Source organism: Elephantulus edwardii, unplaced genomic scaffold (genome assembly GCF_000299155.1).
Source record: "Elephantulus edwardii isolate Elephantulus edwardi_28Jun2011 unplaced genomic scaffold, EleEdw1.0 scaffold00004, whole genome shotgun sequence".
Taxonomy (NCBI): domain Eukaryota; kingdom Metazoa; phylum Chordata; class Mammalia; order Macroscelidea; family Macroscelididae; genus Elephantulus; species Elephantulus edwardii.
This window is the reverse complement of record NW_006399754.1, coordinates 5,366,866-5,385,113: the sequence shown is the minus strand read 5'-3', so window position 1 is coordinate 5,385,113 and position 18,248 is coordinate 5,366,866. Positions and strand designations below refer to the sequence as shown.

Sequence of the window (18,248 nt, the reverse complement as noted above, 5' to 3'; positions counted from 1 at the left end):
AACAACAACATGAGATTTTCAGTGTTTTATCCAACAACACAATTTAAAAGCATCAGTTCTTCTTCTGTCATCCTTAGTCGTTGTCCAACTTTCACACACACAGAAAATAATTGAAATAACCATGGATTGGATCAGGAACTCTCTACGCTTTAAATTGACATCATTATTCTTCAGGACTTTGGAGAGGTTCCTAACAGGAAATTGTTCCAATGTGATATGTGTTTTTTGATTTCTTTCTTTTTTAAAAAAAATTTAATTTAATTTTTAAATTTTTTTGGGGTATACTGTCAAATCTTACAGGTGGAGATTGCCCCCCCCCTTCTCCAGCAGAGCATTTGGTGGATTTGAACCACGAACCTCATGAAATGGAGTGATTCTGTGACTAGAGTGGTGGGAATAAGTGTGTTTGGGATGGCTAGGTTGCCACAGGATAGAACGGCATTTAGAGCTCTTGTACATGGGGTCGCTATGAGTTGCAAACGACTCGATGGCACATAACAATATAACAACAACCTCTGGGGTTGCAGTGCAGCTTCTTACCACTAGGCCACCAGAGCTCCCTTGATTTCTTGACTGATAGTACTAAAGGGAGTTGATTGTGGATCCAAGGAGGGTGAAAACATTTACAGCTTTAATAATTTCTTCATCTATCATGATGTTGCCCGCTGACTCAGTGGTGAGAATTATTGTGAGTTGGGTTTTGTTTTTATGCCGAGAGATAACCCATATTGAAAGTTGTAGTCTTTAACCTTCTGTGGCAAATGTTTCAAGTCCTCCTCACTTTGAACAAGCAAGGTTGTGTCATCTGCATAACGCATGCTGTTGATGAATCTTCCCCTGATCATTCTTCTTCTTCATAACATCTCACTTCTTGAACTATTTCTTCAGCATACCAATTATACAGATATGGAGAAGGAACAGAACCCTTGATTTAAACCATGCAGTATTCCCTTGCTCTCTTCAAACAACTGCCTCTTGGTCTAGGTATAGGTTTTGTTGTTGTTATTTTTAATGTGATTTTAATGAAAGTTTAAAGAAAAGGTGGGTTTTCATTCATTCATTGTTGCACCTTTTCCTCTCTCCCCTTTCATTCCTCCTCCCCTATAAGCATAGGTTTTGCATGAGCACAAGTAAGTATTCTAGGATTTCCATTCTTCTCAATATTAGCTATAATTCATTGTTACTCACAGTCAAATGCCTTTGCACAATAAAAAAGACATATGGATATCTTTCTGGTATTCTCTGCTTTCAGCCAAGATCCATCTTAAATCAGTAACACTATACCTGTTTCCACAGCCTCTTTTAAGTCCAGGTTGAGTTTCTAGCAGTTCTCTGTCAATGTTTTTTTGGTAGTATTCAATAGTATTTCGCTTGGATATGATATTAATGATAATATTATTTCTGCATTCTGTTGGATCACAGTTTTTGGGAATGAAAACAAATGTGGATTTCTTCCAGTCAGTTGACTAGGCAGCTATGTTCCCTAATTCTTGTCAGAGACTAGAAGCATGTTCATCTGTTTCCTGAAACACTTCAACTGGTATTCCATTAATTCTTGGGGCGTTAGTTTTTACCAGTTCCTTCAATACAACTTATTCCTTCATCACCATTGATTCTTGATCATATGTTACTTTCTTATCATATGGTTATATATTAAAAAAATTCTTTTTGCTACAGCAACTCTGTGTATTTCCTCCATCTTCTTGATGTTTCCTGGATCATTCAAGATTTTACCCATTGTGTCTTTCAGTATGGTAACTCTAGGATTGAATTTGCTCTTCAGGGCAAAGAGGTGGTGAAACTGTCACTATATGTAGATGACATGATAGTGTACAAAGAAAACCTCAAAGATTCAACCAAAAATAGTTAAACCAAGTAGACCAGTTTAGTAGAATGGCATGTTATATGATCAACGTATAAAAATTAGTTAAACTAAGGCATCCAAACCTCTGCCTGATTCAAGGAAGTAAGCAATGGCCTACAAAAACAAAACAAAACATAACAGGAAAGAAAACATCTTTTTTGTTCATAGACAAGAAAAGGGATTAAAAAACCTACTGAGCCCCCTTGGATAAGGAATCCGTTTCAGAGAGCCCTACTTCAGGCTGACCTTGTTCCACACCGAGAACTGAGGGGACGGCACATTCATCTAACACCTCAGATGTGGGCTTCGCACGGGCTTCCAGTGCAAACGAATCGACCTCGTCCAGCCTCTCCAGGCATTATGGATTATCTGTCTCCAGAAAAAGAACTCATACGGGAAGATCTTGGCCTGCTGCAATACCACATTAGAGGAGGAAAAGAGGCCATCTTCCAAGAACAACACTCCAGACTCAGAATTCAGAAATTATAAAAGATGATGATGGCAACAAAGATTATCTATTTCATGAACTCAGCACAGAGATTCTGAATAACTTAGCAGATCAGGATCTACAACTCAATCATCTTAAAAACTCCATTACCAACTATTTTGGTGTTGCAGGTGGAATAGCTTGTGGTGAGTTTTGGCTGATGGAATGACCCTAGATGGAAAGATGTGGTATCTTGTGGGACCGGAAGCAGTAACTGTAGGCCGACTGTTCACTGCACACTCATTTCTGTAGCTACAATTAATTCAAAGCCCTAAAGAAGGATCACTTTTTGTAGCTTTTCTTAAAAAGAGTGGAGGTGGTAGGAAGTTAAAATAAAATTACAAAGGGAGGTGATACCAGCCCTAAAATGTGTAGCTGTCAATACTACGGATTTTGTCATGAAAAGATAACTTTTAATAATCAGAACAGAGACTTAATTTTTTTAAATCTTAAAGTCTGTAGAATGCTTTTAAAGATAGGATATTAAAAATGATTCCAACTAAAAAATAAAGCTACAGAAAAAAAATTAAACTTCTATACAGCAACAAAGAAAGCTTGGAAAGGAAACTAGAAAAACAATACCATTTACAATCGCCAACCATAAGATAAAATACTAAGGAATAAACCAAACTAGAGAAAGAAAAACCTTTACAATGCTAAATACTCTGTAAGAAACAATACAAGCCCTCACTAAATGGAAAAACATTGCCTGTTCATGAATAGAAAGACTGAACATTGTGAAAAGGCAGTCTTACCAAAAGCAATCCACAGGTTCAATGCAATCCCAAGACAGATTCCAAATGCACTGCTCAAGCAGATACAAAAGGCAATCTCCAGTTGCATTTGGAAAGGAAAGGGACCCAGAATAAGCAAAGCTCTTCCAAAAACCAAAAATGAGGTAGAAGGCGTGTCCCTGATCACGAAACCTACTCCACAGCTGTGGTCACCAAAACGTCATGGTATGAAAAAAGCAAAACAAAACAAAAATCAGCATGGTATTGGCACAACAACAGACACATAGATTAATTGAATAGAATCAAGAACCCCAAAATCAAGTCATCTACCTATGGCCAACTGATATTTGAGAAGGAAACAAAATCTATTAAATGGGGAAATTACAGCCTCTTTAACAAATGGTGTTGGCAAAATTGGACATTTACTTACAGAAAATTGAAACAGGATCCACATCTCATACTGTTGTTGTTGTTGTTATGTGCCGTCGAGTCGTTTGCGACTCATAGCGACCCTATGCACAACAACCCTAAACCCTGCTCTATCCTGCGCCAACCGCACTGCCTCTGACACACCCAACCCGATTACCCCAGTCCATCAATCCATCTCATAGAGGGTCTTCCCCTTCTGCGCCGTCCCTCCACCCTCCCAAGCATGATGTCCCTCTTCAAAGTGGGTCAGAGGCCAAGGAGTAAACTCCCAAACTTTATATCAAAAGATATGTAAGATTATAGTAAGATACAAAACGAGAACAAATTTAGAAGTTCTAGGCTACATCATAAATTGGCTTGCAAACATAGCAAAAAAATGCACAACCAGGCCAGAATAGAGTCAACGAGTGGAAACTTCTTAAATCAAATCCCTGTGTGCATTAGAAACCTTCTCAAGAAGGGTGAGGAAAATGTCCACAGGCTGGGGCAAAACATTTGGCAACAGCATTTCAGACAAGGGTCTCCTAGAGACTCCTAGCTAATGAAAACATAATAAAATTATTAGAAGTAAAATCAAGATTTTTAAGTAAAATATTTTCATGTTTATGTTGTATATATACATAGATATTTCATCAAAAGATGTGATAACCTCCTTCTCTTCTAGTCTTGCTCTGAAGACCCTACTTCAACTGAACAGGAAATACAAATGTTTTAGGATGATGAGAAAACAATAGTCTGGGGCTAGCAAGCTGGTATTAAAACAGAACTTTTAAAAAAAATAATGGATTTTCTTTCTCTTTCTCTTCTATGTGCTTCTTTCTGTTTGGAGAGTTCCCTTAGACCTCCAGCATTGCCTTTCTGCACCTCAATTTTTCTGGTTGTAAAATGAACATAGTATGAAAAAACTTGTTGCTATTGCATAGGAACCAACTCACAGCTGACTCACTGGACTTTGAAGGCTGTCAATGGCACAGGAAGTGATTGCCCATCTTTCTTCCTCAGAGCTGCTAGTGGATTTAAACATCTCAGCCTTTGGGTTAACAGTGCAATCCTGTATGGAATAGGTCATTAGAATGGCTTTTATATGATAAGATGTGGGGGGGGGGGAAATATAGACACACATAAATTTTTTTCTCTCCTTTCACATGTAACAGACTGACTGAATAGTTTTTTACTTTTCCTCTGCAGGTTCTGGGTTGGTTTGTACAGGTCTGTCTAGGACTGAAACACATTCATGACAGGAAGATCTTACACAGGGATGTAAAAACTCAGGTAACAGTTTAAAGAGAAGTCCAAGAACAAACCCATGTCTTGTTTTCTTAAAATATCTCAAATAGCATTTCCTCCATTTCTAGAACATTTTTCTGAGCAAGAATGGAACGGTTGCCAAGCTTGGGGACTTTGGCATTGCACGGGTCCTGAACAGGTAAGTACTGTCAATAGTTGTTTTCCTTCCTGTTCAAAGCAGCCAATGTATTCATTTTCAGGTATCATAAACTAAGAAAATACCAAGAACTCGATTTTCTTAATAAGTTTTGGTCACTGTTGTTCAGAGGGTCCCTGAGAGTAGCAGCCAACTTGACAACACCTAACAACATTTATGGTCTCGTGTTTCAGTCAGTCGGACTTGTGATGACAACCTCCCCTCTCCCCACATGGCAGCATAGAACTCTGCTCCACAGGTTTTTCAGTAACCAATTTTCTCAAATAGATTACCAGGCTCTTCTTTCAAGTTGCCTCTGATTATACTCAAACCTTCAACCCTTCTTTTACATCTAAGAGCGTTAACTGCACTACCATGAATTTATGTACATACATTAAATCATTAAGATAGCATTTTGTGGTTAAAATTCCTGAGTTAAATTGTGGCACAGTGGGACAATGGTGGCAATGTGGTATCCTGTGTAACGTGTTTATCAACGATGTCATGTGAAAATTCAGGCAGGCTCAGCAATGTGAAAATTCAGTGCAACAGGCAGGCTCAGACATTCTGGTGCAAGTCAACTGATTTTAGGAGACAATTTGGCGCTATTTTATATAAAGAGACCATTAAATATTCCACTTCTGAGAATTTCTTATAAGAAAATAATGTTAAATTTTTGATCACATGAATATCTAATAATTGAGAAAGGGTTAAATAGAAATCTTAGCACAGTCACAGCCGTGATCCTGTTTCTGAACGTTATACACTTAAAAACCTTTATTATTTTCAAGACTTTTAAACAATATCAGAAAATACTTTATGAAATGTTAAATTAAAAAAAATGGAATTTCTTTCATTCAGGTGTAGTATGATTATGTTGTTGTTAGATGCCACTAAGTCGAGGACAACTCACAGTGACCTTATGAACACTTATGATCCGAACACTGTCCTGTCCTGTGCCATCCTCACAATCTCTGACACACTAGAGCTCATTGCCACAGTCACCATGTCAAGCTACCTCACCTGATTGAGGGTCTTCCTCTCTTTTGTTGTCCTTCCACATTCCCAAGCATGATATTTTAGTTATGTAAAAATATGCATGAGGGGGTAAAGTCAGAATTTTAGCAGTAATAGGTTTTAAGTAATAAAACTGTTCACTTTAGTATATTATAAATTTTGAGTAAGATTGAAGTACTTTGACAATTTGAATTGGAGAAATCTTTCTACCACTGAGAAGGTGTTTTTTGTTTTGTTTTGGTTGGGTTTGTTGTTGTTGTTGTTGTTGTTGTTTCAACCTTACAGTTGTGGAGCTTATAAGGGAAATAGGTTGGGGAGTAGGGAAAGCAAATAATATAAAATGCAAGTCCAGGTTTAGTCCAGCAGTCCCAAGTCAGACTCACAACAACACACAATTCCTCAATTAGTGAAGGTCCAGGTTCAATTGTGCAGCACAAATGCACTTCTGGTTTCCTCAATCATCCAGCAAATTTCATCTTAGAGTAGTTATAAGTCAGCTTTTCCTTCAATCATCCAGCAAACAGAACTTTTAACTGTGGCTCCATCTCCAGGGTTCCTCTAGTTACACTTTGCCACAGTCTCTTCATCTCCTCTGCACCATCATCTCTCACAGTATTGTCACAGTTTCCCCCACTACTGTCTCACACAGTGTACAAAGTGTTCTCTTATATTGGTCCCACAGCTGTTGATTATTTGCAAGACCGTGTGTCTAAGTTATGGTAGCTGGAGACCATGCATCCAACAGAGGCTAACACAATGGCTAGAAAAGCGTGTTACATGTTGAGCACTGAGAAGTTTTTATGTTAACATAATTAATTGTATCTTTTTGTGGAGCCTTTAAGCCATTAAGATATATTTTTTAAAATATGTGGATCTTTAGGATGAATTATGAACTTAAAACCATCAACTAATGTGTTACTCTGTTATCAATGTATAATATAGTTTTTGTTGTTGTTATATGCCATTGAGTCACCTACAATTCATACCAATCCTGTGTACAGTAACTCTGAATCCTACCCTATCCTGAGCCAGTCTCATTGTCTCTGACACACCTCTATGCATTATCTTAGTTACTGTGTCAATCCATCTCATATGGAGTCTTCCTCTCCTGTGCTGTCCCTCCACCCTTCCAAGTATGATGTCCTTTTCCAGAAACTGGAGAATGTTTTACCAATTTCAGCACAGATCTGTTTATTCTCTTAATGGTCCATGATATGTTCAAGACTCTTCTCTAGCTCCACAAACCAAAAGCATCCAATTCTTCTGTCAAGCCTAGTCATTGTCCAGTTCTCTGATGCATAGCAAGTAATTGTGAAGACCATGGCTGGAATCAGACACACTTTAGTCTTCATACTGACATCGTTGCTCTTCAGCACTATGGAAAGGTCCCTGAAAGCAGCTTTCCCCAGTGCAATTAGTCTTTTGATTTCTTGACTGCTGGTGCCAAGAGTGTTGATTGTGGATTGTTGGTTCTGAGCAAGGTGAAATTGTTGACAACCTCAATGTATTTTTTTTCTTTATTTTAATCTGTACAAGCATGTTTTAACATACTATAGACTGCCAAGAGAACAAACAGGTTTGTCTGGGAGAAGCTGAAACCAAGTCACTCCTTGGAGGCAAGGATTTTGAAGCTCCATCTCACATGTTTGAGCATTGTGGCCAGAAGGGACGAGTCCTTGGAGAGGGACTTCATGCTTAGAAGGGTGAAGGAATGGCACAGGAGAGGAAGATCCTGGATAAGATGGATTGACACAATAACTGGAGTAATGGGGTAGGTGTTTCAGAAACAGTGAGACCGGCTCAGGATAGGTCAGGGTTAAGAGCTATTGTACATAGGGTCGCTATGAGTTGCGGGTGATTCGACAGCACATAATGACAACAACATACATACATCATCTTTTGTAGTATCTATTTTAAATACTTTTTATTACAGTTCCTTATTCTAAGCATGTTTACGCTCGAATAGTGAACCATATTATTATTTTTATTTACCAGTTCCATGGAACTTGCTCGAACTTGTGTTGGAACACCCTATTATTTGTCCCCAGAGATATGTCAGAATAAACCCTACAACAATAAAACGTGAGTTGCTGACTATTGGTTTGAAAGAACCTGGAAAATCTGATGAGTAATAGTGTACTAAGTTTCTAGAAATTTATTATGTTTCTAATCCCTCCTCTCTTGTGATAATTTTGTCCTTTCATGTGTCAAGCCACTTCAGTGCTCTCAAACTACTGACCCAGTTCTCTAAACGTGGAGATCCATGTGATACAAGCAGCACAGTTTTGTTGACTGGCTGTTCTTGTTCTGTGCCATCGAGTCTGAACCAACCCATCGGTGACCTTCCAAGTGGGTTTACAGCGGCAGTAAATCACAGGAGGAGATTGCCCATCCTTCTACAGAGCAGCTCGTGGATTCAAACTGCCTGCCTTTGGGATTGAAGCACAGCTTCTTACCGCTAAGCCATTTGAATGAACCTTTAGTACTGGAAGATTTAAAAGTCACTATGAGTTGCAAGTGGCTCGATGGCACATAACAAAAAAAAAATAAATCTGTGCTTCAGAAAATTGGCCCATCTTGACAGTAAGCTTCTGGGCCTCTAATCTCTTTACATCAGGAGCTCATTTGTTAGTTCACCTCATTACTCACTGTTGGTTTAAACAGTGTTGTCATAGAGTTAACATTGACACACAGACTCTGTGTGTCATAGTACAACTGTTCTCCATGGGGTTTTCAATCACTGATTTTTTTTTCAGAAATAGATCACCAGACTTTCTTCCAAAGCACCCCTGGATGGAATTGAACATTCAACCTTTCAATTAGCAGTCTTGTGTAGACAATTTGCCCCAGCAGTGACTCTTTCAAGGGTGGTGCAATGTTTGGACCCAGTCCCAGTTACTAGCCTGACCTCTGAAGGCATATGAGTTCACCCCCTGGCTAGAGAGAAGACCTTGAGAATCCAGAGTGAGTTTGGGGCCCACTGAAGCAGAGCACGTATTCTGTGGAGCCGGAAGTGACCAATGAGATTCTGTAGCTGAAATGTGTGCTACTCGGTGGGAAGTTGATCTCTCCCTATGCTGTAATCGCCCTCCATGGTCTTCTTTTTCATGCACATGGAAGTGTTGATAACCAGGGAACCATTCATTTCATTTTACTGAATCCTTGTTTTGGTCCTTTGATTGCCTCTCGGACCTCTCCCAATAGTTTCTTTAGTAGTTTAGATTTTATTTCCCATTTTATTCTATACAATGACTCCTTATTAAATACTAAGTCTGTAAAAATCCAGACTTGAGTCATATTTAAGTATGTTTTTCAAGTGTTTATTGAATGTCAGATATATCCATTACTTAGAATTATTTGAGTTCAGCAAGAGCTTTGAGTAGAATATACTTTTTTAAACCAACTCTAGTTTATGTTTTGAATCAAAACAAAGTAATTTTTGAGTTTTGTCTTCCTCCTCCTCGTTGCTCAAAATTCTGTACATGAGCACATTCATGTCAAATTGAAGTAAATGCCAAGCCATCAGATTATAGCCAAGTTTGTAAACATTTTCTGTGCTAGGTTTTTGACAAATGGCTTCTATTTCCTCTTTCCTTAGTAATAATAAGAATTAATGTATTTAAGAACATTTGCAAAAACCTATATAAAACTGTGTTGTTGTTGTTGTTGCTTTGTACTTTTGAGTCAGAGTCAACTTATAGTTGATCCTCCCGTCAGTTTTCAGAGGCTGTAAACTACACAGAAGGAGACTGCCCATCTTTCTCCTGTGGAACAGCTAGTGGATTCAAACCTCTGGACATGGGGTTGACAGTACAATTCGCTAGTGAATTCAAACCTCCTGACATTGGGTTGGCAGTACAATTCCTTACCCACTAGTGCATCAGGGCTCAAAACTCAAACTCATTGAAGTCAAGTCAGAGCTGACTCATAGCTGAACCTCACTGGGTTTTCAGAGGCTGTAAATCACATGGGAAGAGACTGCTCATCTTTCTTCTATGGAGCAGCTGGTGGATCTGAGCTACTCCCTTTAGGTTGGAAGTACAACTCTTTAATCATCAGGCCACACGAACTCCCTTATATAAAGCTACACTAATGTAATGTACTTTGAGAAGAAAAGCTTTTGTTAATTCTTTTGTACATTCTTAGCATTTAATCTCTTATCTTCTCTAGTGACATTTGGTCTCTTGGCTGTGTCTTATATGAGCTCTGCACACTTAAGCATCCTGTAAGTATGTTCATTATTAGCTTAGGCTTGATTTATTAAAGTCAAATGAATGACATTAATTTCTGGGAGAAAAGTTCAGGTTTTATTTTATTCAATTTATTTAAATTTTGAAAAATATAAATGTAAAAAACAAGATGTAAAATTTCTTATCATTATAATCAGAAGTATGTAAAAGAAACATGACTTTAAAAAGTGCTTGGAGAACAAGGACCTGGGACTAAAATCAAGGACTATAAACTTCATTAGAGAAAATCTTGGAAGAACCCTACAAGTTCTAATCCACAACATGAACAGTCTTCCAAGCATTCTAAAAACCCTACAACCAGGAGAGGATAAAATAGATGAATGGTACCTTTTAAGAATCAAATCCCTATGCACATCCAAAAACTTCTCCAACAGGGTAAAAAGGAAAGCCACAGACTGAGAAAAAATATTTGGTAATGACATGTCAGATAAGGGACTTATATCTAGAATTTGTAGAATTCTCAAGCACCACAACTAGATAAAGGTAAACAACCCAATTGAAAAATGGTCACTGGATATGAACACACACTTTACCAAAGAAGACATTTAGGTGGTGAACAAACACATGAGAAATGTTGAAAATCCCTAGCTCTAAGAGAGATGCAAGTAAAAACAAATATAAGTTATCATCTTACCCCAGAAACAATAGCAAAATTCAATAGAGCAGCAAACAACAAATGCTGGCGAGGTTGTGGAGAAACTGGGAACTCTAATTCACTGTTGGTGGGAGTGTAAAATAGTGTAACCACTGCGGAAGGCGGTATGGTGCTTTCTAGATACCATTTGATGAAGCAATTCCATTACTGGGCATATACCCTCAAGAAACTACAACTGCCACCCAAGCACACCCTTGTTTCTCTCTGCTTTGTTCACAATAACCCAAATGCCCATCAACAAATGAATGGCTAGAGTCGCTGGGGTATATTCACACAATGAAATATTCTGCAGCACTGATAAGCAAAGAACTCATGAAATCTACAAAATGGGTGACCCTGGAGGACATTATGTTGAGTGAAATATCTCACAGTCACAAAAGGACAAATACTTCTTAATGCCACTATTATAAAACAGGACTGACATCGTGTTTGGGGTGTAACTAAGAAAAGAGGAGATAAATAATGTACACTGCATTGAAACAGATGAGGGAAAGAACTGTTTAAAAGGGATAGAAGATTAGGTATTATTTGCATGACAAGAGTCCAGAATAAGAGCTGCATAGTATAGTGGACTGGGGGTCGGGGGAATAACAATGAAAAGTGTTTTTGGATTTTTTTTTTTCTTTTCAAAGAGAAAAGTGAACTTGGGGGAAAGGTGGGCCGGGAGGAAAATGCAATAGTGAATGAATGGAAATCCAAGTTCTCTATAATCTTTCATTAAAATCTCAATAAAAATACTAAAAAAAGGGCTTGTAGGAAATATATCTCTGGTTGTTCTTGTTGTTATATACCATTGAATCAGGACCAACCCATAGCTGAACCGCCGTTGAATTTTCGGACGCAATAAATCGCACAGGAGGAGGATGTTGGTTCTTCTGGGTGCCAGCTGTTAGATTCTAACTATGTGCCTTTGAGATTGCAGAACAGCTGCTTCTTCTTTTTTTAATGGTTTAATTATAAATTCCAATTATTGTTCTTTATATGCTCTTTTTCAACTTTTTGAATACAGTCTTATTTCTTTTTTTAATGCAACATATACATATTTTTACAGCATATTTTTCCATTTTTTCTCTTTCATTCATTGTTGCACATTTTCCTCCCTGCTCACCCACTCCTCAGTTTGTTTTTATCTTTGAAAAGAAAAAAAAATTCTTTCATTGTTATACAATCTCCCCCTCCCCACCAAGTCCACAGTCCACTTTACTATGCATTTCTTTTTCTGGAATCTTATCATGAAAATAATACCTAATCCTATATTCCTTTTAAACAGATCTCTCCCTCACAGGCTACCAGAGCTGCCTAAGGCCACCAGAGTGCAATTATATATATTTCCCTGACTACCATTTCACATACCTTCCAGGTTTGGGTGGATTTTTTGTTTTGTTTTTAAATAATAAGTTACTGTTGTTTTATTATTTTAAGCTATTATTTTTTTTATTCGTTGTTGTACATTTTCTTCCCTGACTTCACCCTTCCCTAGCCCACCCTACAATGCACCCTTTGTTCAAAATTGTTCTCATACATATAATGCATACTCACATATTCCTTTTCCCCCTCATCTTCCCTAATGCCGTGTTCTTTATCTATTCCCTCTTTCCCCATTCTCTTCTCAGTCAGTCCTCACCATGTCTGTCCTATTTTATATCAGCAGTGTTATGCACTATTTGTCCTTTTGTGACTGAGATATTTCCCTCAGCATAATGTCCTCCAGAGTCACTCATGTTGAATAATGCTTTATGAATTCATTGTTTTTCACTGCTGTATAGGGTGGCATTGTGTGAATGTTCTATCGTTTTTCTATCCATCCATTCATTTGTGGATGGGCACTTGAGTTGCTTCTATCACTTTGCTATTGTGAGTAATGTAGAAATAAACATGGGTGTACATACATCTATCTGAGTCGTGGCTCTGATTTCTTTAGAATGTTCCCATTAGAGGAACTGCTGGGTCAAATGATATTTGTATTTCCAACTTTTTGAGGAAGAGCCAGAGTTAATATTGCTTTGATAATAAAAAATGAAAACTTAAGAGACTCTTGCCCTATGTGATATACCTTCTTGTTGAATAGCTTGTTATATTTACTAATGAAATATTAGTGCTTCTGACAGAAGTTTGCAAGCATTTTATTGCCTGACATGTTTTATATTGCCTCATATATTACTTTAAAGACAATATAGCTCTTCTCTGATTTAGTCTCATTATTCTGTATCCTTTCAGTTTGAGGGTAACAACTTGCACCAGTTGATTCTGAAGATTTGCCAAGCTCGTTTTGCTCCAATATCTCCCAGGTTTTCTCATGACCTACAGTCCTTGATGTCACAACTCTTTAAAGTATCACCCCGTGATCGGCCATCTATTAATTCTGTTTTGAAAAGGCCCTTTTTAGAGAATCTGATTGGCAAGTACTTGGCTCCTGAGGTGAGTATTGAGGTGACTCTGTAGCTTTTAACAAAGACTGGCTGTCAGGTCCTTGCTAATAACATGTGGTTTTGGCTTTAGGTCATACAGGAAGAGTTCAACCGCGAGCTCATACACAGAGCAGGAGCTTCTGCTGCACAGCCGCCAGGGAAGACGGTCCCAGGTAAGAAGGACTTAACTAGGCAACTGGAGAGCATTTATCATGGACGCCTCACACAGTGGGTTATGGCTGATGACATTGTGGGAGAAGAATCAACCAAATACATTGAACACTGACTTAAAAAAACACATTTTAATGGTAACTGTTGGATGAATTTGAGAAGTTGTGTGTCTACCTCATCCAGGCCCCGGACGAGCCATCTCCTCTCTTATTAGTCAGGAAACTTCATGAAGCTGTACTAGATGTGCTAGTGAAACACATGTTTGAAGAGTAGAATTCAGACTTATATTTTGGACAGAGAAGGGACAGAGAGTAGGTGCATGTCCACAGACATAGTCCAGATGATGAGAAGGAATCTGGTGGTTTTGTTTTTTGTTTATTTGGGGTTTTTTGGGGGGTGAAATAGAGAAATGCCTGAGAATTAAGAATTCTCTTACAAAGTCCCTCATGGGTTACCCTTTGGAACTGACGTTAGAGTCTTGGACCTGATTAATAACAGTGTAAAAACCATTGCCATATGACTCTTAAAAAAAAAACCCATGTCCCTTTTCAGCAGGAAGTAGCTAAGAGAATACGCCATCCCCTTTTCCTTATGACTCAGGGTGAAGTCTCTCTCAGGGAGGAGTGATAGGGAATGGCAAAGGACACACTGACAAAGGAGATTAATCAGAACTGGCTTTGACAAGCACTGTGGCATTTGGACAAGAACAAACTGGGAGGAGGGTAGAGAGAATAGTGCAACAATGAATGAGTGGAAGCCCAAAATCTCTGTAAATGTTTATGAAAATTAATAAAATATAATTATAGAAAAAAAACCCCACAAACTACCAAAAAACAAAACCGCAGGTAATCCTTTTTTATAATGGTGCTCAGAGAAAACATTTTAACTGTCAGTATCAGGACTCAGCTGATGGAAAGTTGGGGTGTGTGTGGATGTGGGTGCATGTATTCACATGTAAGAGAAAGAAAGGGAGAGAGAGGGAAAAAAAAGAAATACTTAGATTTTGTTCTCTGCCCCACCCCATCCCCAAGCCAGGTGACAGCGCTGGATGAAGGGGGGAAAATTGCTAATTCAATAAAATGTTGTGGAAGTAACAGCAGCAAGATTTAGCAATTAAGCCAAAAGTTTTAAATGTCAGGAAGAAGAGGAATCACTACATTAGTTCAGTGGCAGGGAAATGTTCTCTACAGGGATAGAGACGCTAAAATGGAAGGAGGCTGTAGTGAGAACATGAACAAATCTCTTCATCATGTCTCATTTGATTGGGTATTGTTATAGATCAGTGTAGATTGAGAGAGTTTAGCAAATGGATAGAGGATGAGACAAAGAACCGTGTCCACGGTGCTAACACAGGAGAGATAGGAAAATACTTCACTCAGATAAAGTCAAACATTGAAAGATCAATTAATAACTATGACACTATGACAAAACCTGTCAACTTGAGTTCTATGGACTGACTACGTTGAGATTTATTATCAAGTTTTTTGGAATATATGTATTATACATCTTTAGACATATGTAAAGGTCATTTTCAGCAGTCAAGAAAATATATAGTAATGTTCCATCAGTTTAAATGACCATGACTAGAGGACATTTACTGTGCTGTGAAATGTAGTTTATTGTTCACACTCTCATAAGCACCAGTCTTAAAAGTATAGAAAGTTTGTTGGTGAGAGTGTAAAATGGTGCAACCACTATGGAAGGCTGTATGGCGCTTTCTCAAAAAGTTGCAAACAGAAATACCATTTGAACCAGCAATTCCACTACGGGGAATTTGCCCTAAAGAAACCATAACTTCCACCCAAGTAGATATATGCACACCCATGTTTATTGTGACTTTGTTCACAATAGCAAAGAGCTGGAAATAACCCAAGTTCCCATCACCAAATGAATGGATAGAGAAGCTCTGGTACGTTCACACAATGGAATACTGTGTAGCTTTGAAAAACAAGGAATTCATGAAATATTATTCAAAATGGGTGACCCTGGAGGACATTATGCTCAGTGAAATATCTCACTCAAAAAAGGTCAAAAAGGACAAATATTACATAGGGCCCCTGTTGTAAAACGGGACTGACGTGGGGTTGAGGGAAGACAGAGAAGAAGGGAAGGAATGATGTATACTGCATTGAAACAGATAAGTGATATATGATAGGGTATTATTGTCATGACAGGAGTCCAAAATGAAGGCTGCAAAGTAGAGTGGACTTTGGGGGAGGGATTGCATAACAATAAAAGAGTTTTACTTTTCAAGGATAAGAGTGACTTGGGGAAAGGGGTGGGCAGGGAGAAAAGTGCAACAATGAATGAAAGGAAACCCTAAATCTCTGTCAACTTTCATTAAAATGAATACCCCCCCAAAAAAACACCCCACCCCAAGTCTAACAGGTTTGGTTTGGTTTGTTTGTTTAAAAAAATTGAAGTATTATTTTGATTCAATAAGATCCTAAAAGACAGAAAATGAGATACCGGGAAAAGTGCCCACCAAGACCAAGGCTGCCAATACCAATGAAAAGGAAGCACGTGTTGCCGAGAAGTGAATGGAGACCGCCAAGTGGAGCCCCAAAGCCGCTACCTGTAAGTTATACCGAACCTTCCCTCTGGATCTTTAGCACTTTCCCCTGAGTTGTGCAGAAGGTTAGTATGTTCCCCACTAGTGGAAAGGCTGAAGGTTCAGGTCCACCCAGAGGGGCCTGGGAAGAAAAGACAAGTGGTCTAATTCCAGCTCTCAGCCATTGACAGTCCTGTGGGATACAATTCCACTCTGACACAAATGCACTTGCCCATAGGCAGCTGGTTTGATTTTGTGGTTTATGTTCTGTCAGATCAACCTGCACCATGTCCATTAATTTGTAGTCCACTGGTTTTGTATTTATTGTAATTGTAGTTAAAAAAAAAAGTCACTAACCTCATGCTTCAATGGACTACTTCTGGTGGATATATTTTTTAGCGCATTGCGATTTTCTTATACGTACTTTCTTTATTCATTTTAGTTTATTTCTTTTTCTAACTAAGTCTTCTGTTCCTGTTGGGTGCCACTGAGTACTTTTTTACTCACAGTGTATGACAGAGTAAAACTACTTTCAAGGGGTTTCCAAGTTGTGATCTTTATAGAGGCAGATTTCCAGGTCTTATCTCCATGGAGTTGGTGAGTAGGTTTGAACCACCAACCTTTGGGTTAGTAATCTAGTGACTTACGCATTGTGCCACCAGTACTCCATTGAAAGTCTTCTAGTTTCTTTAAAGAAATAAGGTTTCTGGCAGGGAAATCATACGGCTGCACAATTTGACGGGTTTGAAGAAAGGTAGGTAAAGGAAATTGGAAAGATCCAGTAGGGATCTCTTGGAAAGACAGGGTAAGGGTGGGCACGGTTCAATGTTGGTTAATTTTATAAAATACAATGAACGGGAATGATTGTATGAAAATCAATGTATACATACTTTGTAAGCAAAACAATATAAAATTTATCTTAAAAATATCAAGAAGTAAAATTTTTCTATATAATGAAGCAAATGGCACAGGTGGGGAAGACATTGTGCCTTTCATATTCTTAATTCTCATGTGTACATACACCTAGAAGTTTTTATTGTGTAATAATTCATCTTTTCCTAAGGTTTTGTGTTTTGTGGTTTGTTGGGGTTTTTTTTCCTTTTCTTTTCAGGTCAGTAAAGTTAAGCAACTGAGGGTTGTATACCCACATAAATTACACTAATGTTTGTTAGGCTAAAAATAAAAACGGAGGTTGAAGCTCAAAAATCCTATATGAGGATATTTTCCCAAACCAGAACTCAGAAAATCCTACGTCAGGACATTTTCTGAAACCAGAAAATCCTATGTCAGGACATTCCCCAGAACCAGTTTCCTGAGACCAGAAACTTTATGCCCCAGTGAGCCACTGCACGGACCCCACATAAACCCCCTAGCCCAACCTTGCTGAGTAGCCTGGCACACAATAAACTCTGAGAAATGTTTCTACGTCTGCGTGGTCCTTGGCTTCTATCCGAAACCTTTCAACGTTAATAGTTTCTGGTAACCTACTACCATTGGACCAGCCTTCCAAGGGCTTTTTAATGCTCAGCTATTTTAATCCATTCCCAGGGATGTTGACTACTTTAATTCATGTTAGTGAAATGCTTCTACCATTGTTATTATCACATGCCATTGTGTTGGCACTCACCCATAGTGAAATGGAGACTTCATGGGTTTCATTGGCTGTAACTCAAATGGGATGAGATTATCCATCTTTCTCCTGTGGAGCAGCTGATGGATTCCAACTGTCTGCCTTTGGGTGGGCAGTGAAACTCCTTATAAAAATGACAGAGTGACTATTGTCTTTTAATTGAAGGGTTGAATTTTTCAAAGGTGGTGAGGTGTGGCCACTGTAGATTGTAATGATGTTATGTCCATCACAGCTGTTTTCTACGGAGCAATGATTCTGAATGACTCAGCAACATCTTCAAGTCATGATGCTAGTTTACATTTAATCAAATTATTAGGAACAAAAAAAATTATTAGGAACAAAAAAGATTGCAGATTTTTAAATTTACGAATTGCACAATAGCATTTACTCTTCCATAAAGTGCAGTGATGTTTAAAAATGTTCTTATTTAAAAAAAATCAAACGAACAATAATTCTGAGCTCTCTCAAATGATAGAACAGAAAGAAGACCTTTAGGGAGCTCTGGTGGCCTAGTGGCAAGATGCTGCACTGCAATCCCAGAGGTGCGTGGTTCAAATCCACCAGATGCTCTGCTGGAGAAGGAGGGAGCAATCTCCTCCTGTACCAGTCAGATCTGATTTGACGTTACA

At 38.4% G+C, this 18,248-nt stretch overlaps 1 protein-coding gene across 1 annotated transcript in view; it reads left to right on the top strand.

Moving 5' to 3' along the window:
* NEK5 (NIMA-related kinase 5) overlaps positions 1–18,248 on the top strand; it is a 95,370-nt gene that overhangs the window by 29,705 nt on the left and 47,417 nt on the right. Inside the window, exons 4-10 of the mRNA XM_006879606.1 lie at positions 4,703–4,786; positions 4,870–4,940; positions 7,950–8,036; positions 10,125–10,179; positions 13,077–13,277; positions 13,359–13,440; positions 15,882–16,015. Coding sequence (XP_006879668.1) covers positions 4,703–4,786; positions 4,870–4,940; positions 7,950–8,036; positions 10,125–10,179; positions 13,077–13,277; positions 13,359–13,440; positions 15,882–16,015 — 714 coding nt within the window. The remainder of the gene's footprint in view (positions 1–4,702; positions 4,787–4,869; positions 4,941–7,949; positions 8,037–10,124; positions 10,180–13,076; positions 13,278–13,358; positions 13,441–15,881; positions 16,016–18,248) is intronic.